The 15,565-nt window shown below is 47.5% G+C and overlaps 1 protein-coding gene across 10 annotated transcripts in view; it reads right to left on the bottom strand.

Annotated features, from left to right (window-relative positions):
- The window catches only part of herc2 (HECT and RLD domain containing E3 ubiquitin protein ligase 2), a 183,060-nt gene that overhangs the window by 72,754 nt on the left and 94,741 nt on the right, over positions 1 to 15,565 (bottom strand). For all 10 annotated transcript variants that reach the window (XM_031838148.1, XM_031838142.1, XM_031838141.1 and 7 more), the window contains 8 exons: positions 12,479 to 12,647; positions 11,946 to 12,071; positions 11,656 to 11,764; positions 11,236 to 11,375; positions 4,211 to 4,401; positions 3,571 to 3,676; positions 1,142 to 1,233; positions 149 to 324 (listed from right to left, as the gene is read on the bottom strand). In XM_031838148.1, the coding sequence (XP_031694008.1) occupies positions 149 to 324; positions 1,142 to 1,233; positions 3,571 to 3,676; positions 4,211 to 4,401; positions 11,236 to 11,375; positions 11,656 to 11,764; positions 11,946 to 12,071; positions 12,479 to 12,647 (1,109 nt within the window). The remainder of the gene's footprint in view (positions 1 to 148; positions 325 to 1,141; positions 1,234 to 3,570; positions 3,677 to 4,210; positions 4,402 to 11,235; positions 11,376 to 11,655; positions 11,765 to 11,945; positions 12,072 to 12,478; positions 12,648 to 15,565) is intronic.

Raw genomic sequence — 15,565 nt, 5'->3', positions numbered from 1 at the left:
AAATCCCCCGGACCCGATGGATTTCGGAGCGAATTGCGTATGTTCGAGGGCGTATGGTCTAGGGCGTATGGTCTAGGGCGTATGGGGTCAGGGTCTAGGGGTTGATTTAGGATAGTGGCACTACTTTAAAAACAGAATCATTCCTCACCTCCCAGTAGGCGTCTTCTCATCATCCTCTTCCTCGTTGTCTGAAGCCAGGAACGGCACGGTGGCCAGGTCCTCATCCTCTGCTCTGATCCGTCCCACGATGCCCAGGCCGTGGATCTTACAGTCGATACCAGAGCTGCGGCACTGCTTGATGGCTATCTCTATGTACCTGTGGTACTGGAAGAGAACACACTGGTGAGTCCCGGTGGACACCGGTTACACCGGTTACACCGGTTACTGAGGAATTACAACAGATTTCCTCTTTTGAAGCTGGACCGTTGGATTTACAATTACATTGTTTCCAAACAGTGGACTAAAACAGGCCTATATGTGGGGTTCTGATGGGGTACAGCAGCACAACTCATTTAGAAGTTCTATTCTTTAAGAATCAATGGCCCGTATATTAAGTACATCAGTCCGTTCACGAAAATGGTTCCCTCCTACATGACAGTGAGTCACGTGTCTTGCTATATAGAGCAGGCAGACAGGCATCAAGACATTCAGTTACTGCTCAAATGAACGTTAGAATGGACAAAACCAGTGACCTAAGAGACTGAGCGTGGCTTGATCATCGGTGCCAGGCGTGTGGTCAGAAACACACAGCTTCAGGATGGATCCTCGGTGCCAGGCGTGTGCTTCAGGATGGATCATCGGTGCCAGGCGTGTGGTGAGATACACACGGCTTCAGGATGGATCCTCGGTGCAAGGCGTGGGGTCAGAAACACACGGCTTCAGGATGGATCCTCGGTGCAAGGCGTGGGGTCAGAAACACACGGCTTCAGGATGGATCCTCGGTGCAAGGCGTGGGGTCAGAAACACACGGCTTCAGGATGGATCCTCGGTGCCAGGCGTGGGGTCAGAAACACACGGCTTCAGGATGGATCTTAGTGGTGTGTGGGTTCCAGTATCTCAGAAAAGGCTGCCCTCCTGGGGTTCACACATGACAATGTCTAGGGTTTTTGATATTAATGTATATAGATAATGTTTAAGTTACCTCATTGCAGTCGTTGAGCAGAGGAACAGTGGTGTCTGTGGGGTTGATGTTGATAGTCTTCAGCTCTACCAGGTTGTTCAGGGAACTGCCACCTAGACAGGGAAAACAGCAGCATGAGATGACTGCTCTGGAATAAACCAAGTCATTTAAATACTAGCATAATACTGCTCTGGTACAAACCAAGTCATTTAAATACTAGCATAATACTGCTCTGGTACAAACCAAGTCATTTAAATACTAACATAATACTGCTCTGGTACAAACCAAGTCATTTAAATACTAACATAATACTGCTCTGGTACAAACCAAGTCATTTAAATACTCTGTGTCGACCACCAGGCCTGTGAGGTCCGTCTCTGTGTCGACCACCAGGCCTGTGAGGTCCGTCTCTGTGTCGACCACCAGGCCTGTGAGGTCCGTCTCTGTGTCGACCACCAGGCCTGTGAGGTCCGTCTCTGTGTCGACCACCAGGCCTGTGAGGTCCGTCTCTGTGTCGACCACCAGGCCTGTGAGGTCCGTCTCTGTGTCGACCACCAGGCCTGTGAGGTCTGTCTCTGTGTCGACCACCAGGCCTGTGAGGTCCGTCTCTGTGTCGACCACCAGGCCTGTGAGGTCCGTCTCTGTGTCGACCACCAGGCCTGTGAGGTCCGTCTCTGTGTCGACCACCAGGCCTGTGAGGTCCGTCTCTGTGTCGACCACCAGGCCTGTGAGGTCCGTCTCTGTGTCGACCACCAGGCCTGTGAGGTCCGTCTCTGTGTCGACCACCAGGCCTGTGAGGTCTGTCTCTGTGTCGACCACCAGGCCTGTGAGGTCTGTCTCTGTGTCGACCACCAGGCCTGTGAGGTCTGTCTCTGTGTCGACCACCAGGCCTGTGAGGTCTGTCTCTGTGTCGACCACCAGGTCTCTGACAGATTCTCCTCTCAAAGGCTCTGTGTCTGTGTGCTGTGTGATAAATAAGATACATAACTATCTATCACAGTGCCATCCATTTTGTCACCAAAGCCCCATATACTACCCATTGCGACCTGTACGCTCTCATTGGCTGGCCCTCGCTTTATACTCGTCACCAAACTCACTGGCTACAGGTCATCTACAAGTCTCTGCTAGGTAAAGCCCCGCCTTATCTCACCCCATGGTCACCATAGCAGCACCCACCCGTAGCACGCGCTCCAGCAGGTATATTTCACAGGTCATCCCCAAAGCCAACACCCCCTTTGGCCGCCTTTCCTTCCAGTTCTCTGCTGCCAATGACTGGAACGAACTGCAAAAATCACTGAAGCTGGAGACTCACATCTCCCTCACTAACTTTAAGCACCAGTTGTCAGAGCAGCTTACGGATCACTGCACCTGTACACAGCCCATCTACCTACCTCATCCCCATACTGTATATATCTTGCTCCTTTGCACCCCAGTATCTCTACTTGCACACTCATCTTCTGCACATCTATCACTCCACTATGGCCTATTTATTGCCTAACCTCCCTTACCTCATTTGCAGACTTTTTTCTATTGTGTTATTGACTGTATGTTTGTTTATTCCATGTGTAACTCTGTTGTTGTTTGTGTCGCACTGCTTTGCTTTATCTTGGCGAGGTCACAGTTGTAAATGACAACTTGTTCTCAACTAGCCTCCCTGGTTAAATAAATGTGAAATAAATAAATAAAACTAACCAATATACTGGTACGTCCATCAGTGTAGAGGCTATAAAGCATTATGTCCATCAGTCTAGAGGCTATAAAGCATTATGTACATCAGTGTAGAGGCTATAAAGCATTATGTACATCAGTGTAGAGGTTATAAAGCATTATGTACATCAGTGTAGAGGTTATAAAGCATTATGTCCATCAGTGTAGAGGCTATAAAGCATTATGTCCATCAGTCTAGAGGCTATAAAGCATTATGTACATCAGTGTAGAGGTTATAAAGCATTATGTCCATCAGTGTAGAGGCTATAAAGCATTATGTCCATCAGTCTAGAGGCTATAAAGCATTATGTACATCAGTCTAGAGGCTATAAAGCATTATGTCCATCAGTCTAGAGGTTATAAAGCATTATGTCCATCAGTCTAGAGGCTATAAAGCATTATGTACATCAGTCTAGAGGCTATAAAGCATTATGTCCATCAGTCTAGAGGCTATAAAGCATTATGTCCATCAGTCTAGAGGTTATAAAGCATTATGTCCATCAGTCTAGAGGTTATAAAGCATTATGTCCATCAGTCTAGAGGCTATAAAGCATTATGTCCATCAGTCTAGAGGTTATAAAGCATTATGTCCATCAGTCTAGAGGTTATAAAGCATTATGTCACCATGGGATGTTTTCTTCTTCTCCCAGACAACAAGCCAGTGCCAACTTTATCGGCATGTCTATGCCAAAAGCCAGCTATTACCGGCTAACGGAAGCCCTGGTGTGTGTGTGTGTGTGTACCTGAGACCACCACCAGAGACGGCATATAGCTGCTGTCTGCAGGGTCCACCGTCATCTTCAGCCTGTGGACCAGGACATCAGGTAACAGCTCCAGACGGATCCAGTGCTACAGAGACAGGGAGAGGGAGAGACAGAGGGAGAGAGAGAGAGGGAGAGACAGAGGGAGACAGAGAGACAGAGGGAGACAGAGAGACAGAGAAAGAGAGACAGACAGACAGGGAGAGAGACAGAGGGAGACAGAGGGACAGAGAGAGAGAGACAGTCAGTAAAACAACCAATAAGAGACATGAACATCAACACACCCTGCCTCCGCCAACACACCCTGCCTCCGCCAACACACCCTGCCTCCGCCAACACACCCTGCCTCCGCCAACACACCCTGCCTCCGCCAACACACCCTGCCTCCGCCAACACACCCTGCCTCCGCCAACACACCCTGCCTCCGCCAACACACCCTGCCTCCGCCAACACACCCTGCCTCCGCCAACACACCCTGCCTCCGCCAACACACCCTGCCTCCGCCAACACACCCTGCATCTACCTGCAAGGCAGTACTATAAAATACATAGGAAAACAGAAGGACTGTATCAGGTGTTTTGGCTGTGTGAATGTGTTTGAATACGGTCCCAACGCCTCTCACCTTTCCCTGTGACCCAGAGGACTGCCAGCAGAGCTCACTGCAGTCGATGAGGCGTGATGCCTGGTTGACAGACGACGACACGTTGAGGCTTTTGACGGCTCTGGACCACTCATCTACCAGCATGCCCCTCTGGTTGCCGTGGTGACGCTTCAACTGCTTCCCTGAGCGCCCACAGAACGCTGGAGACTGGCCTGGAGGAGAACAGACAGATTAACACTACTGGCCTGGAGGAGAACAGACAGATTAACACTACTGGGTACTGGTCTAGAGGAGAACAGACAGATTAACACTACTGGGTACTGGTCTAGAGGAGAACAGACAGATTAACACTACTGGGTACTGGTCTGGAGGAGAACAGACAGATTAACACTACTGGGTACTGGTCTAGAGGAGAACAGACAGATTAACACTACTGGTCTAGAGGAGACCAGACAGATTAACACTACTGGGTACTGGTCTGGAGGAGAACAGACAGATTAACACTACTGGGTACTGGTCTAGAGGAGAACAGACAGATTAACACTACTGGTCTAGAGGAGAACAGACAGATTAACACTACTGGGTACTGGTCTAGAGGAGAACAGACAGATTAACACTACTGGTCTAGAGGAGAACAGACAGATTAACACTACTGGGTACTGGTCTAGAGGAGAACAGACAGATTAACACTACTGGGTACTGGCCTGGAGGAGAACAGACAGATTAACACTACTGGGTACTGGTCTGGAGGAGAACAGACAGATTAACACTACTGGGTACTGGTCTAGAGGAGAACAGACAGATTAACACTACTGGTCTAGAGGAGAACAGACAGATTAACACTACTGGCCTGGAGGAGAACAGACAGATTAACACTACTGGTCTGGAGGAGAACAGACAGATTAACACTACTGGGTACTGGTCTGGAGGAGAACAGACAGATTAACACTACTGGGTACTGGTCTAGAGGAGAACAGACAGATTAACACTACTGGCCTGGAGGAGAACAGACAGATTAACACTACTGGTCTAGAGGAGACCAGACAGATTAACACTACTGGGTACTGGTCTAGAGGAGAACAGACAGATTAACACTACTGGTCTAGAGGAGAACAGACAGATTAACACTACTGGTCTAGAGGAGAACAGACAGATTAACACTACTGGCCTGGAGGAGAACAGACAGATTAACACTACTGGGTACTGGTCTAGAGGAGAACAGACAGATTAACACTACTGGTCTAGAGGAGACCAGACAGATTAACACTACTGGGTACTGGTCTAGAGGAGAACAGACAGATTAACACTACTGATCTAGAGGAGAACAGACAGATTAACACTACTGGCCTGGAGGAGAACAGACAGATTAACACTACTGGCCTGGAGGAGAACAGACAGATTAACACTACTGGCCTGGAGGAGAACAGACAGATTAACACTACTGGCCTGGAGGAGAACAGACAGATTAACACTACTGGTCTGGAGGAGAACAGACAGATTAACACTACTGGTCTGGAGCAGAACAGACAGATTAACACTACTGGTCTGGAGGAGAACAGACAGATTAACACTACTGGCCTGGAGGAGAACAGACAGATTAACACTACTGGCCTGGAGGAGAACAGACAGATTAACACTACTGGGTACTGGTCTGGAGGAGAACAGACAGATTAACACTACTGGGTACTGGTCTGGAGGAGAACAGACAGATTAACACTACTGGGTACTGGCCTGGAGGAGAACAGACAGATTAACACTACTGGTCTAGAGGAGAACAGACAGATTAACACTACTGGGTACTGGTCTAGAGGAGAACAGACAGATTAACACTACTGGGTACTGGTCTAGAGGAGAACAGACAGATTAACACTACTGGGTACTGGTCTAGAGGAGAACAGACAGATTAACACTACTGGGTACTGGTCTAGAGGAGAACAGACAGATTAACACTACTGGGTACTGGTCTGGAGGAGAACAGACAGATTAACACTACTGGGTACTGGTCTGGAGGAGAACAGACAGATTAACACTACTGGGTACTGGTCTGGAGGAGAACAGACAGATTAACACTACTGGGTACTGGTCTGGAGGAGAACAGACAGATTAACACTACTGGGTACTGGTCTGGAGGAGAACAGACAGATTAACACTACTGGGTACTGGTCTGGAGGAGAACAGACAGATTAACACTACTGGGTACTGGTCTGGAGGAGAACAGACAGATTAACACTACTGGGTACTGGTCTGGAGGAGAACAGACAGATTAACACTACTGGGTACTGGTCTGGAGGAGAACAGACAGATTAACACTACTGGTCTGGAGGAGAACAGACAGATTAACACTACTGGGTACTGGTCTGGAGGAGAACAGACAGATTAACACTACTGGTCTGGAGGAGAACAGACAGATTAACACTACTGGTCTGGAGGAGAACAGACAGATTAACACTACTGGGTACTGGTCTGGAGGAGAACAGACAGATTAACACTACTGGGTACTGGTCTGGAGGAGAACAGACAGATTAACACTACTGGGTACTGGTCTGGAGGAGAACAGACAGATTAACACTACTGGTCTGGAGGAGAACAGACAGATTAACACTACTGGGTACTGGTCTGGAGGAGAACAGACAGATTAACACTACTGGGTACTGGTCTGGAGGAGAACAGACAGATTAACACTACTGGGTACTGGTCTGGAGGAGAACAGACAGATTAACACTACTGGGTACTGGTCTAGAGGAGAACAGACAGATTAACACTACTGGGTACTGGTCTGGAGGAGAACAGACAGATTAACACTACTGGGTACTGGTCTGGAGGAGAACAGACAGATTAACACTACTGGGTACTGGTCTGGAGGAGAACAGACAGATTAACACTACTGGGTACTGGTCTGGAGGAGAACAGACAGATTAACACTACTGGGTACTGGTCTGGAGGAGAACAGACAGATTAACACTACTGGGTACTGGTCTGGAGGAGAACAGACAGATTAACACTACTGGGTACTGGTCTGGAGGAGAACAGACAGATTAACACTACTGGGTACTGGCCTGGAGGAGACCAGACAGATTAACACTACTGGGTACTGGTCTAGAGGAGAACAGACAGATTAACACTACTGGGTACTGGTCTGGAGGAGAACAGACAGATTAACACTACTGGGTACTGGTCTGGAGGAGAACAGACAGATTAACACTACTGGGTACTGGTCTGGAGGAGAACAGACAGATTAACACTACTGGGTACTGGTCTGGAGGAGAACAGACAGATTAACACTACTGGGTACTGGTCTGGAGGAGAACAGACAGATTAACACTACTGGGTACTGGTCTGGAGGAGAACAGACAGATTAACACTACTGGGTACTGGTCTGGAGGAGAACAGACAGATTAACACTACTGGGTACTGGTCTGGAGGAGAACAGACAGATTAACACTACTGGGTACTGGTCTGGAGGAGAACAGACAGATTAACACTACTGGGTACTGGTCTGGAGGAGAACAGACAGATTAACACTACTGGGTACTGGTCTGGAGGAGAACAGACAGATTAACACTACTGGGTACTGGTCTGGAGGAGAACAGACAGATTAACACTACTGGGTACTGGTCTGGAGGAGAACAGACAGATTAACACTACTGGTCTGGAGGAGAACAGACAGATTAACACTACTGGTCTGGAGGAGAACAGACAGATTAACACTACTGGTCTGGAGGAGAACAGACAGATTAACACTACTGGTCTGGAGGAGAACAGACAGATTAACACTACTGGTCTGGAGGAGAACAGACAGATTAACACTACTGGTCTGGAGGAGAACAGACAGATTAACACTACTGGTCTGGAGGAGAACAGACAGATTAACACTACTGGTCTGGAGGAGAACAGACAGATTAACACTACTGGCCTGGAGGAGAACAGACAGATTAACACTACTGGTCTGGAGGAGAACAGACAGATTAACACTACTGGTCTGGAGGAGAACAGACAGATTAACACTACTGGTCTGGAGGAGAACAGACAGATTAACACTACTGGTCTGGAGGAGAACAGACAGATTAACACTACTGGCCTGGAGGAGAACAGACAGATTAACACTACTGGTCTGGAGGAGAACAGACAGATTAACACTACTGGTCTGGAGGAGAACAGACAGATTAACACTACTGGGTACTGGTCTAGAGGAGAACAGACAGATTAACACTACTGGGTACTGGTCTGGAGGAGAACAGACAGATTAACACTACTGGGTACTGGTCTGGAGGAGAACAGACAGATTAACACTACTGGGTACTGGTCTGGAGGAGAACAGACAGATTAACACTACTGGGTACTGGTCTGGAGGAGAACAGACAGATTAACACTACTGGGTACTGGTCTGGAGGAGAACAGACAGATTAACACTACTGGGTACTGGTCTGGAGGAGAACAGACAGATTAACACTACTGGGTACTGGTCTGGAGGAGAACAGACAGATTAACACTACTGGGTACTGGCCTGGAGGAGACCAGACAGATTAACACTACTGGGTACTGGTCTAGAGGAGAACAGACAGATTAACACTACTGGGTACTGGTCTGGAGGAGAACAGACAGATTAACACTACTGGGTACTGGTCTGGAGGAGAACAGACAGATTAACACTACTGGGTACTGGTCTGGAGGAGAACAGACAGATTAACACTACTGGGTACTGGTCTGGAGGAGAACAGACAGATTAACACTACTGGGTACTGGTCTGGAGGAGAACAGACAGATTAACACTACTGGGTACTGGTCTGGAGGAGAACAGACAGATTAACACTACTGGGTACTGGTCTGGAGGAGAACAGACAGATTAACACTACTGGGTACTGGCCTGGAGGAGACCAGACAGATTAACACTACTGGGTACTGGTCTAGAGGAGAACAGACAGATTAACACTACTGGGTACTGGTCTGGAGGAGAACAGACAGATTAACACTACTGGGTACTGGTCTGGAGGAGAACAGACAGATTAACACTACTGGGTACTGGTCTGGAGGAGAACAGACAGATTAACACTACTGGGTACTGGTCTGGAGGAGAACAGACAGATTAACACTACTGGGTACTGGTCTGGAGGAGAACAGACAGATTAACACTACTGGGTACTGGTCTGGAGGAGAACAGACAGATTAACACTACTGGGTACTGGTCTGGAGGAGAACAGACAGATTAACACTACTGGTCTGGAGGAGAACAGACAGATTAACACTACTGGTCTGGAGGAGAACAGACAGATTAACACTACTGGTCTGGAGGAGAACAGACAGATTAACACTACTGGTCTGGAGGAGAACAGACAGATTAACACTACTGGTCTGGAGGAGAACAGACAGATTAACACTACTGGTCTGGAGGAGAACAGACAGATTAACACTACTGGCCTGGAGGAGAACAGACAGATTAACACTACTGGTCTGGAGGAGAACAGACAGATTAACACTACTGGTCTGGAGGAGAACAGACAGATTAACACTACTGGGTACTGGTCTAGAGGAGAACAGACAGATTAACACTACTGGGTACTGGTCTGGAGGAGAACAGACAGATTAACACTACTGGGTACTGGTCTGGAGGAGAACAGACAGATTAACACTACTGGTCTGGAGGAGAACAGACAGATTAACACTACTGGTCTGGAGGAGAACAGACAGATTAACACTACTGGGTACTGGTCTGGAGGAGAACAGACAGATTAACACTACTGGGTACTGGTCTGGAGGAGAACAGACAGATTAACACTACTGGGTACTGGTCTGGAGGAGAACAGACAGATTAACACTACTGGGTACTGGTCTGGAGGAGAACAGACAGATTAACACTACTGGGTACTGGTCTGGAGGAGAACAGACAGATTAACACTACTGGGTACTGGTCTGGAGGAGAACAGACAGATTAACACTACTGGGTACTGGTCTGGAGGAGAACAGACAGATTAACACTACTGGGTACTGGTCTGGAGGAGAACAGACAGATTAACACTACTGGGTACTGGTCTAGAGGAGAACAGACAGATTAACACTACTGGTCTGGAGGAGAACAGACAGATTAACACTACTGGGTACTGGTCTGGAGGAGAACAGACAGATTAACACTACTGGGTACTGGTCTGGAGGAGAACAGACAGATTAACACTACTGGGTACTGGTCTGGAGGAGAACAGACAGATTAACACTACTGGGTACTGGTCTGGAGGAGACCAGACAGATTAACACTACTGGGTACTGGTCTGGAGGAGAACAGACAGATTAACACTACTGGGTACTGGTCTGGAGGAGAACAGACAGATTAACACTACTGGGTACTGGTCTGGAGGAGACCAGACAGATTAACACTACTGGGTACTGGAGGAGAACAGACAGATTAACACTACTGGGTACTGGTCTGGAGGAGACCAGACAGATTAACACTACTGGGTACTGGAGGAGAACAGACAGATTAACACTACTGGGTACTGGTCTAGAGGAGAACAGACAGATTAACACTACTGGGTACTGGTCTAGAGGAGAACAGACAGATTAACACTACTGGGTACTGGTCTAGAGGAGAACAGACAGATTAACACTACTGGGTACTGGTCTGGAGGAGAACAGACAGATTAACACTACTGGGTACTGGTCTGGAGGAGAACAGACAGATTAACACTACTGGGTACTGGTCTGGAGGAGAACAGACAGATTAACACTACTGGGTACTGGTCTGGAGGAGAACAGACAGATTAACACTACTGGGTACTGGTCTGGAGGAGAACAGACAGATTAACACTACTGGGTACTGGTCTAGAGGAGAACAGACAGATTAACACTACTGGCCTGGAGGAGAACAGACAGATTAACACTACTGGTCTGGAGGAGACCAGACAGATTAACACTACTGGGTACTGGTCTGGAGGAGAACAGGAAACTGCACAATAAAGTATAAAACACAAACCGATGTTTTAAATGAGAAGTAGTTTGGTCTGAAATGGATGAGATGAGATTCAGATCTCAATGAATAACAGAAGTGTGGCACTCACCTGGTTCGTTGACGCGTACAAAAGAGTGCCTGGTGTTGTGTTGGCGCGTTTTAAAGCACCGCTCACAGAAGTCAAAGTCGTCACAGTGTCGACATTTGAACCTGGGGCCGTTGATAGGGAACATCTGACAGCCATCACAGCTGCAGGAACAGAGTTAGACACAGAGATCAGAGGTGACCATCACAGCTGCAGGAACAGAGTTTGACACAGAGATCAGAGGTGACCATTACAGCTGCAGGAACAGAGTTTGACACCGAGATCAGAGGTGACCATTACAGACCGTATAAGGGGTTAAAACATCCATTGATTGATTGGGTCCATTGATGAAAACATTGATAACTTGGGTCATGTCATTGTGAACAGTATTGGGGCCATCGTTTTCTTAATGGACGTGCCTGGTAAAATAAAACTAATCCATACCGGACTCCCGGGTGAACACTGGGTACCAGCTCCATCTCAGACAGCAGCCCGGTCCAGTGAGACTGCTGAGTGAAGTCCAGAATCACATCCTTCCCATTGGCACTGAAAGCTGAACACAGGACCATAGTTGACTTATAACCATTATTTAAGCAGGTAGATAACGGAGGGCGACATTTCTCCTTTAAAATAACCATCTTAAAGACGCCAGTAGCACAGGCCACGAGGTGCTTGGGCCTTAAATACAGGTAGAAAACAACATGACCAAAATAAAGAGCAAACCAGTGACTTACCCTTGACCACTCCTACACTCCTGTGAGTGACAGAGCCCCATTTGTACTTCGGCGTCGTGACGGTAGCCTTCACCCTCACTTTGTCCCCGATCTTAATGTGGGATGGAGAGGTCTGTGGTGGGAAGCCTGGAGCAAGACAGGGGGGAGATCCAGTCACATTAATATCAACATGCTCCTGGCGAATCAGAAAACAGGTTACAGGAGATCCAGTCACATTAATATCAACATGCTCCTGGCGAATCAGAAAACAGGTTACAGGAGATCCAGTCACATTAATATCAACATGCTCCTGGCGAATCAGAAAACAGGTTACAGGAGATCCAATCACATTAATATCAACATGCTCCTGGCGAATCAGAAAACAGGTTACAGGAGATCCAATCACATTAATATCAACATGCTCCTGGCGAATCAGAAAACAGGTTACAGGAGATCCAATCACATTAATATCAACATGCTCCTGGCGAATCAGAAAACAGGTTACAGGAGATCCAGTCACATTAATATGAACAGCTTTAAAGCATCCATCTTACCTAGTAGTTGAGTGTGTATATAGCGGACCCAGTAGGTCCCGCCTTTCTGCTGCCAGTCACACTGGACATTCAGGTCATGGAGTCCATCTCTGTCCAGTTTAATTACCTTCCCCACGTCTCCCTCGTACACTTCCTCATACGTTCTACAGCACTTCACCATCATGCCCACCTAAACACAGAGTTCAGGGGTTAGAGGTCAGACATTAAATACACTTCCTCATACGTTCTACAGCACTTCATCATCATGCCCACCTACAGTACATAGGGGTCAGAGGTTAAACACTTCCTCATACGTTCTACAGCACTTCAACGTCATGCCCAACCTACATACAGAGATCGGGGGTTAGAGGTCAGAAGTTAAATATACTTCCTCATACGCAAGAGACAGAAGAGGAGGCATGACACTCCACTCACTGGTTGTCTGTTTTTCTCTGGCTCAATGAAAGTCAATGAACTAAGTAGACCAGACCCATCTGCTATTACATTGGTGTCTATGAGACAGCCAGTTCAGTAGACCAGACCCATCTGCTATTACATTGGTGTCTATGAGACAGCCAGTTCAGTAGACCAGACCCATCTGCTATTACATTGGTGTCTATGACACAGCCAGTTCAGTAGACCAGACCCATCTGCTATTACATTGGTGTCTATGAGACAGCCAGTTCAGTAGACCAGATCCATCTGCTATTACATTGGTGTCTATGAGACAGCCAGTTCAGTAGACCAGAACCATCTGCTATTACATTGGTGTCTATGACACAGCCAGTTCAGTAGACCAGAACCATCTGATATTACATTGGTGTCTATGACACAGCCAGTTCAGTAGACCAGACCCATCTGCTATTACATTGGTGTCTATGACACAGCCAGTTCAGTAGACCAGAACAATCTATTACATTGGTGTCTATGAGACCCATATGCTATTACATTAGTGTCTATGAGACACAGCCAGTTCAGTAGACCAGAACCATCTGCTATTACATTGGTGTCTATGAGACAGACAGTTCAGTAGACCAGACCCATCTGATATTACATCGGACCTGGGCCTTTAGTGGAGAACCTATAGGCCCTAGGCCTTTAGTGGAGAACCTATAGGCCCTAGGCCTTTAGTGGAGAACCTATAGGCCCTAGGCCTTTAGTGGAGAACCTATAGGCCCTAGGCCTTTAGTGGAGAACCTATAGGACCTAGGCCTTTAGTGGAGAACCTATAGGACCTAGGCCTTTAGTGGAGAACCTATAGAACCTAGGCCTTTAGTGGACAACCTATAGGACCTAGGCCTTTAGTGGAGAACCTATAGAACCTAGGCCTTTAGTGGAGAACCTATAGGACCTAGGCCTTTAGTGGAGAACCTATAGGACCTAGGCCTTTAGTGGAGAACCTATAGGACCTAGGCCTTTAGTGGAGAACCTATAGGACCTAGGCCTTTAGTGGAGAACCTATAGGACCTAGGCCTTTAGTGGAGAACCTATAGGACCTAGGCCTTTAGTGGAGAACCTATAGAACCTAGGCCTTTAGTGGACAACCTATAGGACCTAGGCCTTTAGTGGAGAACCTATAGAACCTAGGCCTTTAGTGGACAACCTATAGGACCTAGGCCTTTAGTGGAGAACCTATAGAACCTAGGCCTTTAGTGGACAACCTATAGGACCTAGGCCTTTAGTGGAGAACCTATAGAACCTAGGCCTTTAGTGGACAACCTATAGGACCTAGGCCTTTAGTGGAGAACCTATAGGACCTAGGCCTTTAGTGGAGAACCTATAGGACCTAGGCCTTTAGTGGAGAACCTATAGGACCTAGGCCTTTAGTGGAGAACCTATAGGACCTAGGCCTTTAGTGGAGAACCTATAGGACCTAGGCCTTTAGTGGAGAACCTATAGAACCTAGGCCTTTAGTGGACAACCTATAGGACCTAGGCCTTTAGTGGAGAACCTATAGAACCTAGGCCTTTAGTGGACAACCTATAGGACCTAGGCCTTTAGTGGAGAACCTATAGAACCTAGGCCTTTAGTGGACAACCTATAGGACCTAGGCCTTTAGTGGAGAACCTATAGAACCTAGGCCTTTAGTGGACAACCTATAGGACCTAGGCCTTTAGTGGAGAACCTATAGAACCTAGGCCTTTAGTGGACAACCTATAGGACCTAGGCCTTTAGTGGAGAACCTATAGGACCTAGGCCTTTAGTGGAGAACCTATAGGACCTAGGCCTTTAGTGGACAACCTATAGGACCTAGGCCTTTAGTGGAGAACCTATAGGACCTAGGCCTTTAGTGGAGAACCTATAGGACCTAGGCCTTTAGTGGAGAACCTATAGGACCTAGGCCTTTAGTGGAGAACCTATAGGCCCTAGGCCTTTAGTGGAGAACCTATAGGACCTAGGCCTTTAGTGGACAACCTATAGGACCTAGGCCTTTAGTGGAGAACCTATAGGACCTAGGCCTTTAGTGGAGAACCTATAGGACCTAGGCCTTTAGTGGAGAACCTATAGAACCTAGGCCTTTAGTGGACAACCTATAGGACCTAGGCCTTTAGTGGAGAACCTATAGGACCTAGGCCTTTAGTGGAGAACCTATAGGACCTAGGCCTTTAGTGGAGAACCTATAGGACCTAGGCCTTTAGTGGACAACCTATAGAACCTAGGCCTTTAGTGGAGAACCTATAGGACCTAGGCCTTTAGTGGAGAACCTATAGGACCTAGGCCTTTAGTGGAGAACCTATAGAACCTAGGCCTTTAGTGGAGAACCTATAGGACCTAGGCCTTTAGTGGAGAACCTATAGGACCTAGGCCTTTAGTGGAGAACCTATAGGACCTAGGCCTTTAGTGGAGAACCTATAGAACCTAGGCCTTTAGTGGACAACCTATAGGACCTAGGCCTTTAGTGGAGAACCTATAGGACCTAGGCCTTTAGTGGAGAACCTATAGAACCTAGGCCTTTAGTGGACAACCTATAGGACCTAGGCCTTTAGTGGAGAACCTATAGGACCTAGGCCTTTAGTGGACAACCTATAGGACCTAGGCCTTTAGTGGACAACCTATAGAACCTAGGCCTTTAGTGGAGAACCTATAGGACCTAGGCCTTTAGTGGAG

Source organism: Oncorhynchus kisutch, linkage group LG13, assembly GCF_002021735.2.
Source record: "Oncorhynchus kisutch isolate 150728-3 linkage group LG13, Okis_V2, whole genome shotgun sequence".
Taxonomy (NCBI): domain Eukaryota; kingdom Metazoa; phylum Chordata; class Actinopteri; order Salmoniformes; family Salmonidae; genus Oncorhynchus; species Oncorhynchus kisutch.
This window is presented reverse-complemented; position numbering and strand designations above follow the sequence as displayed.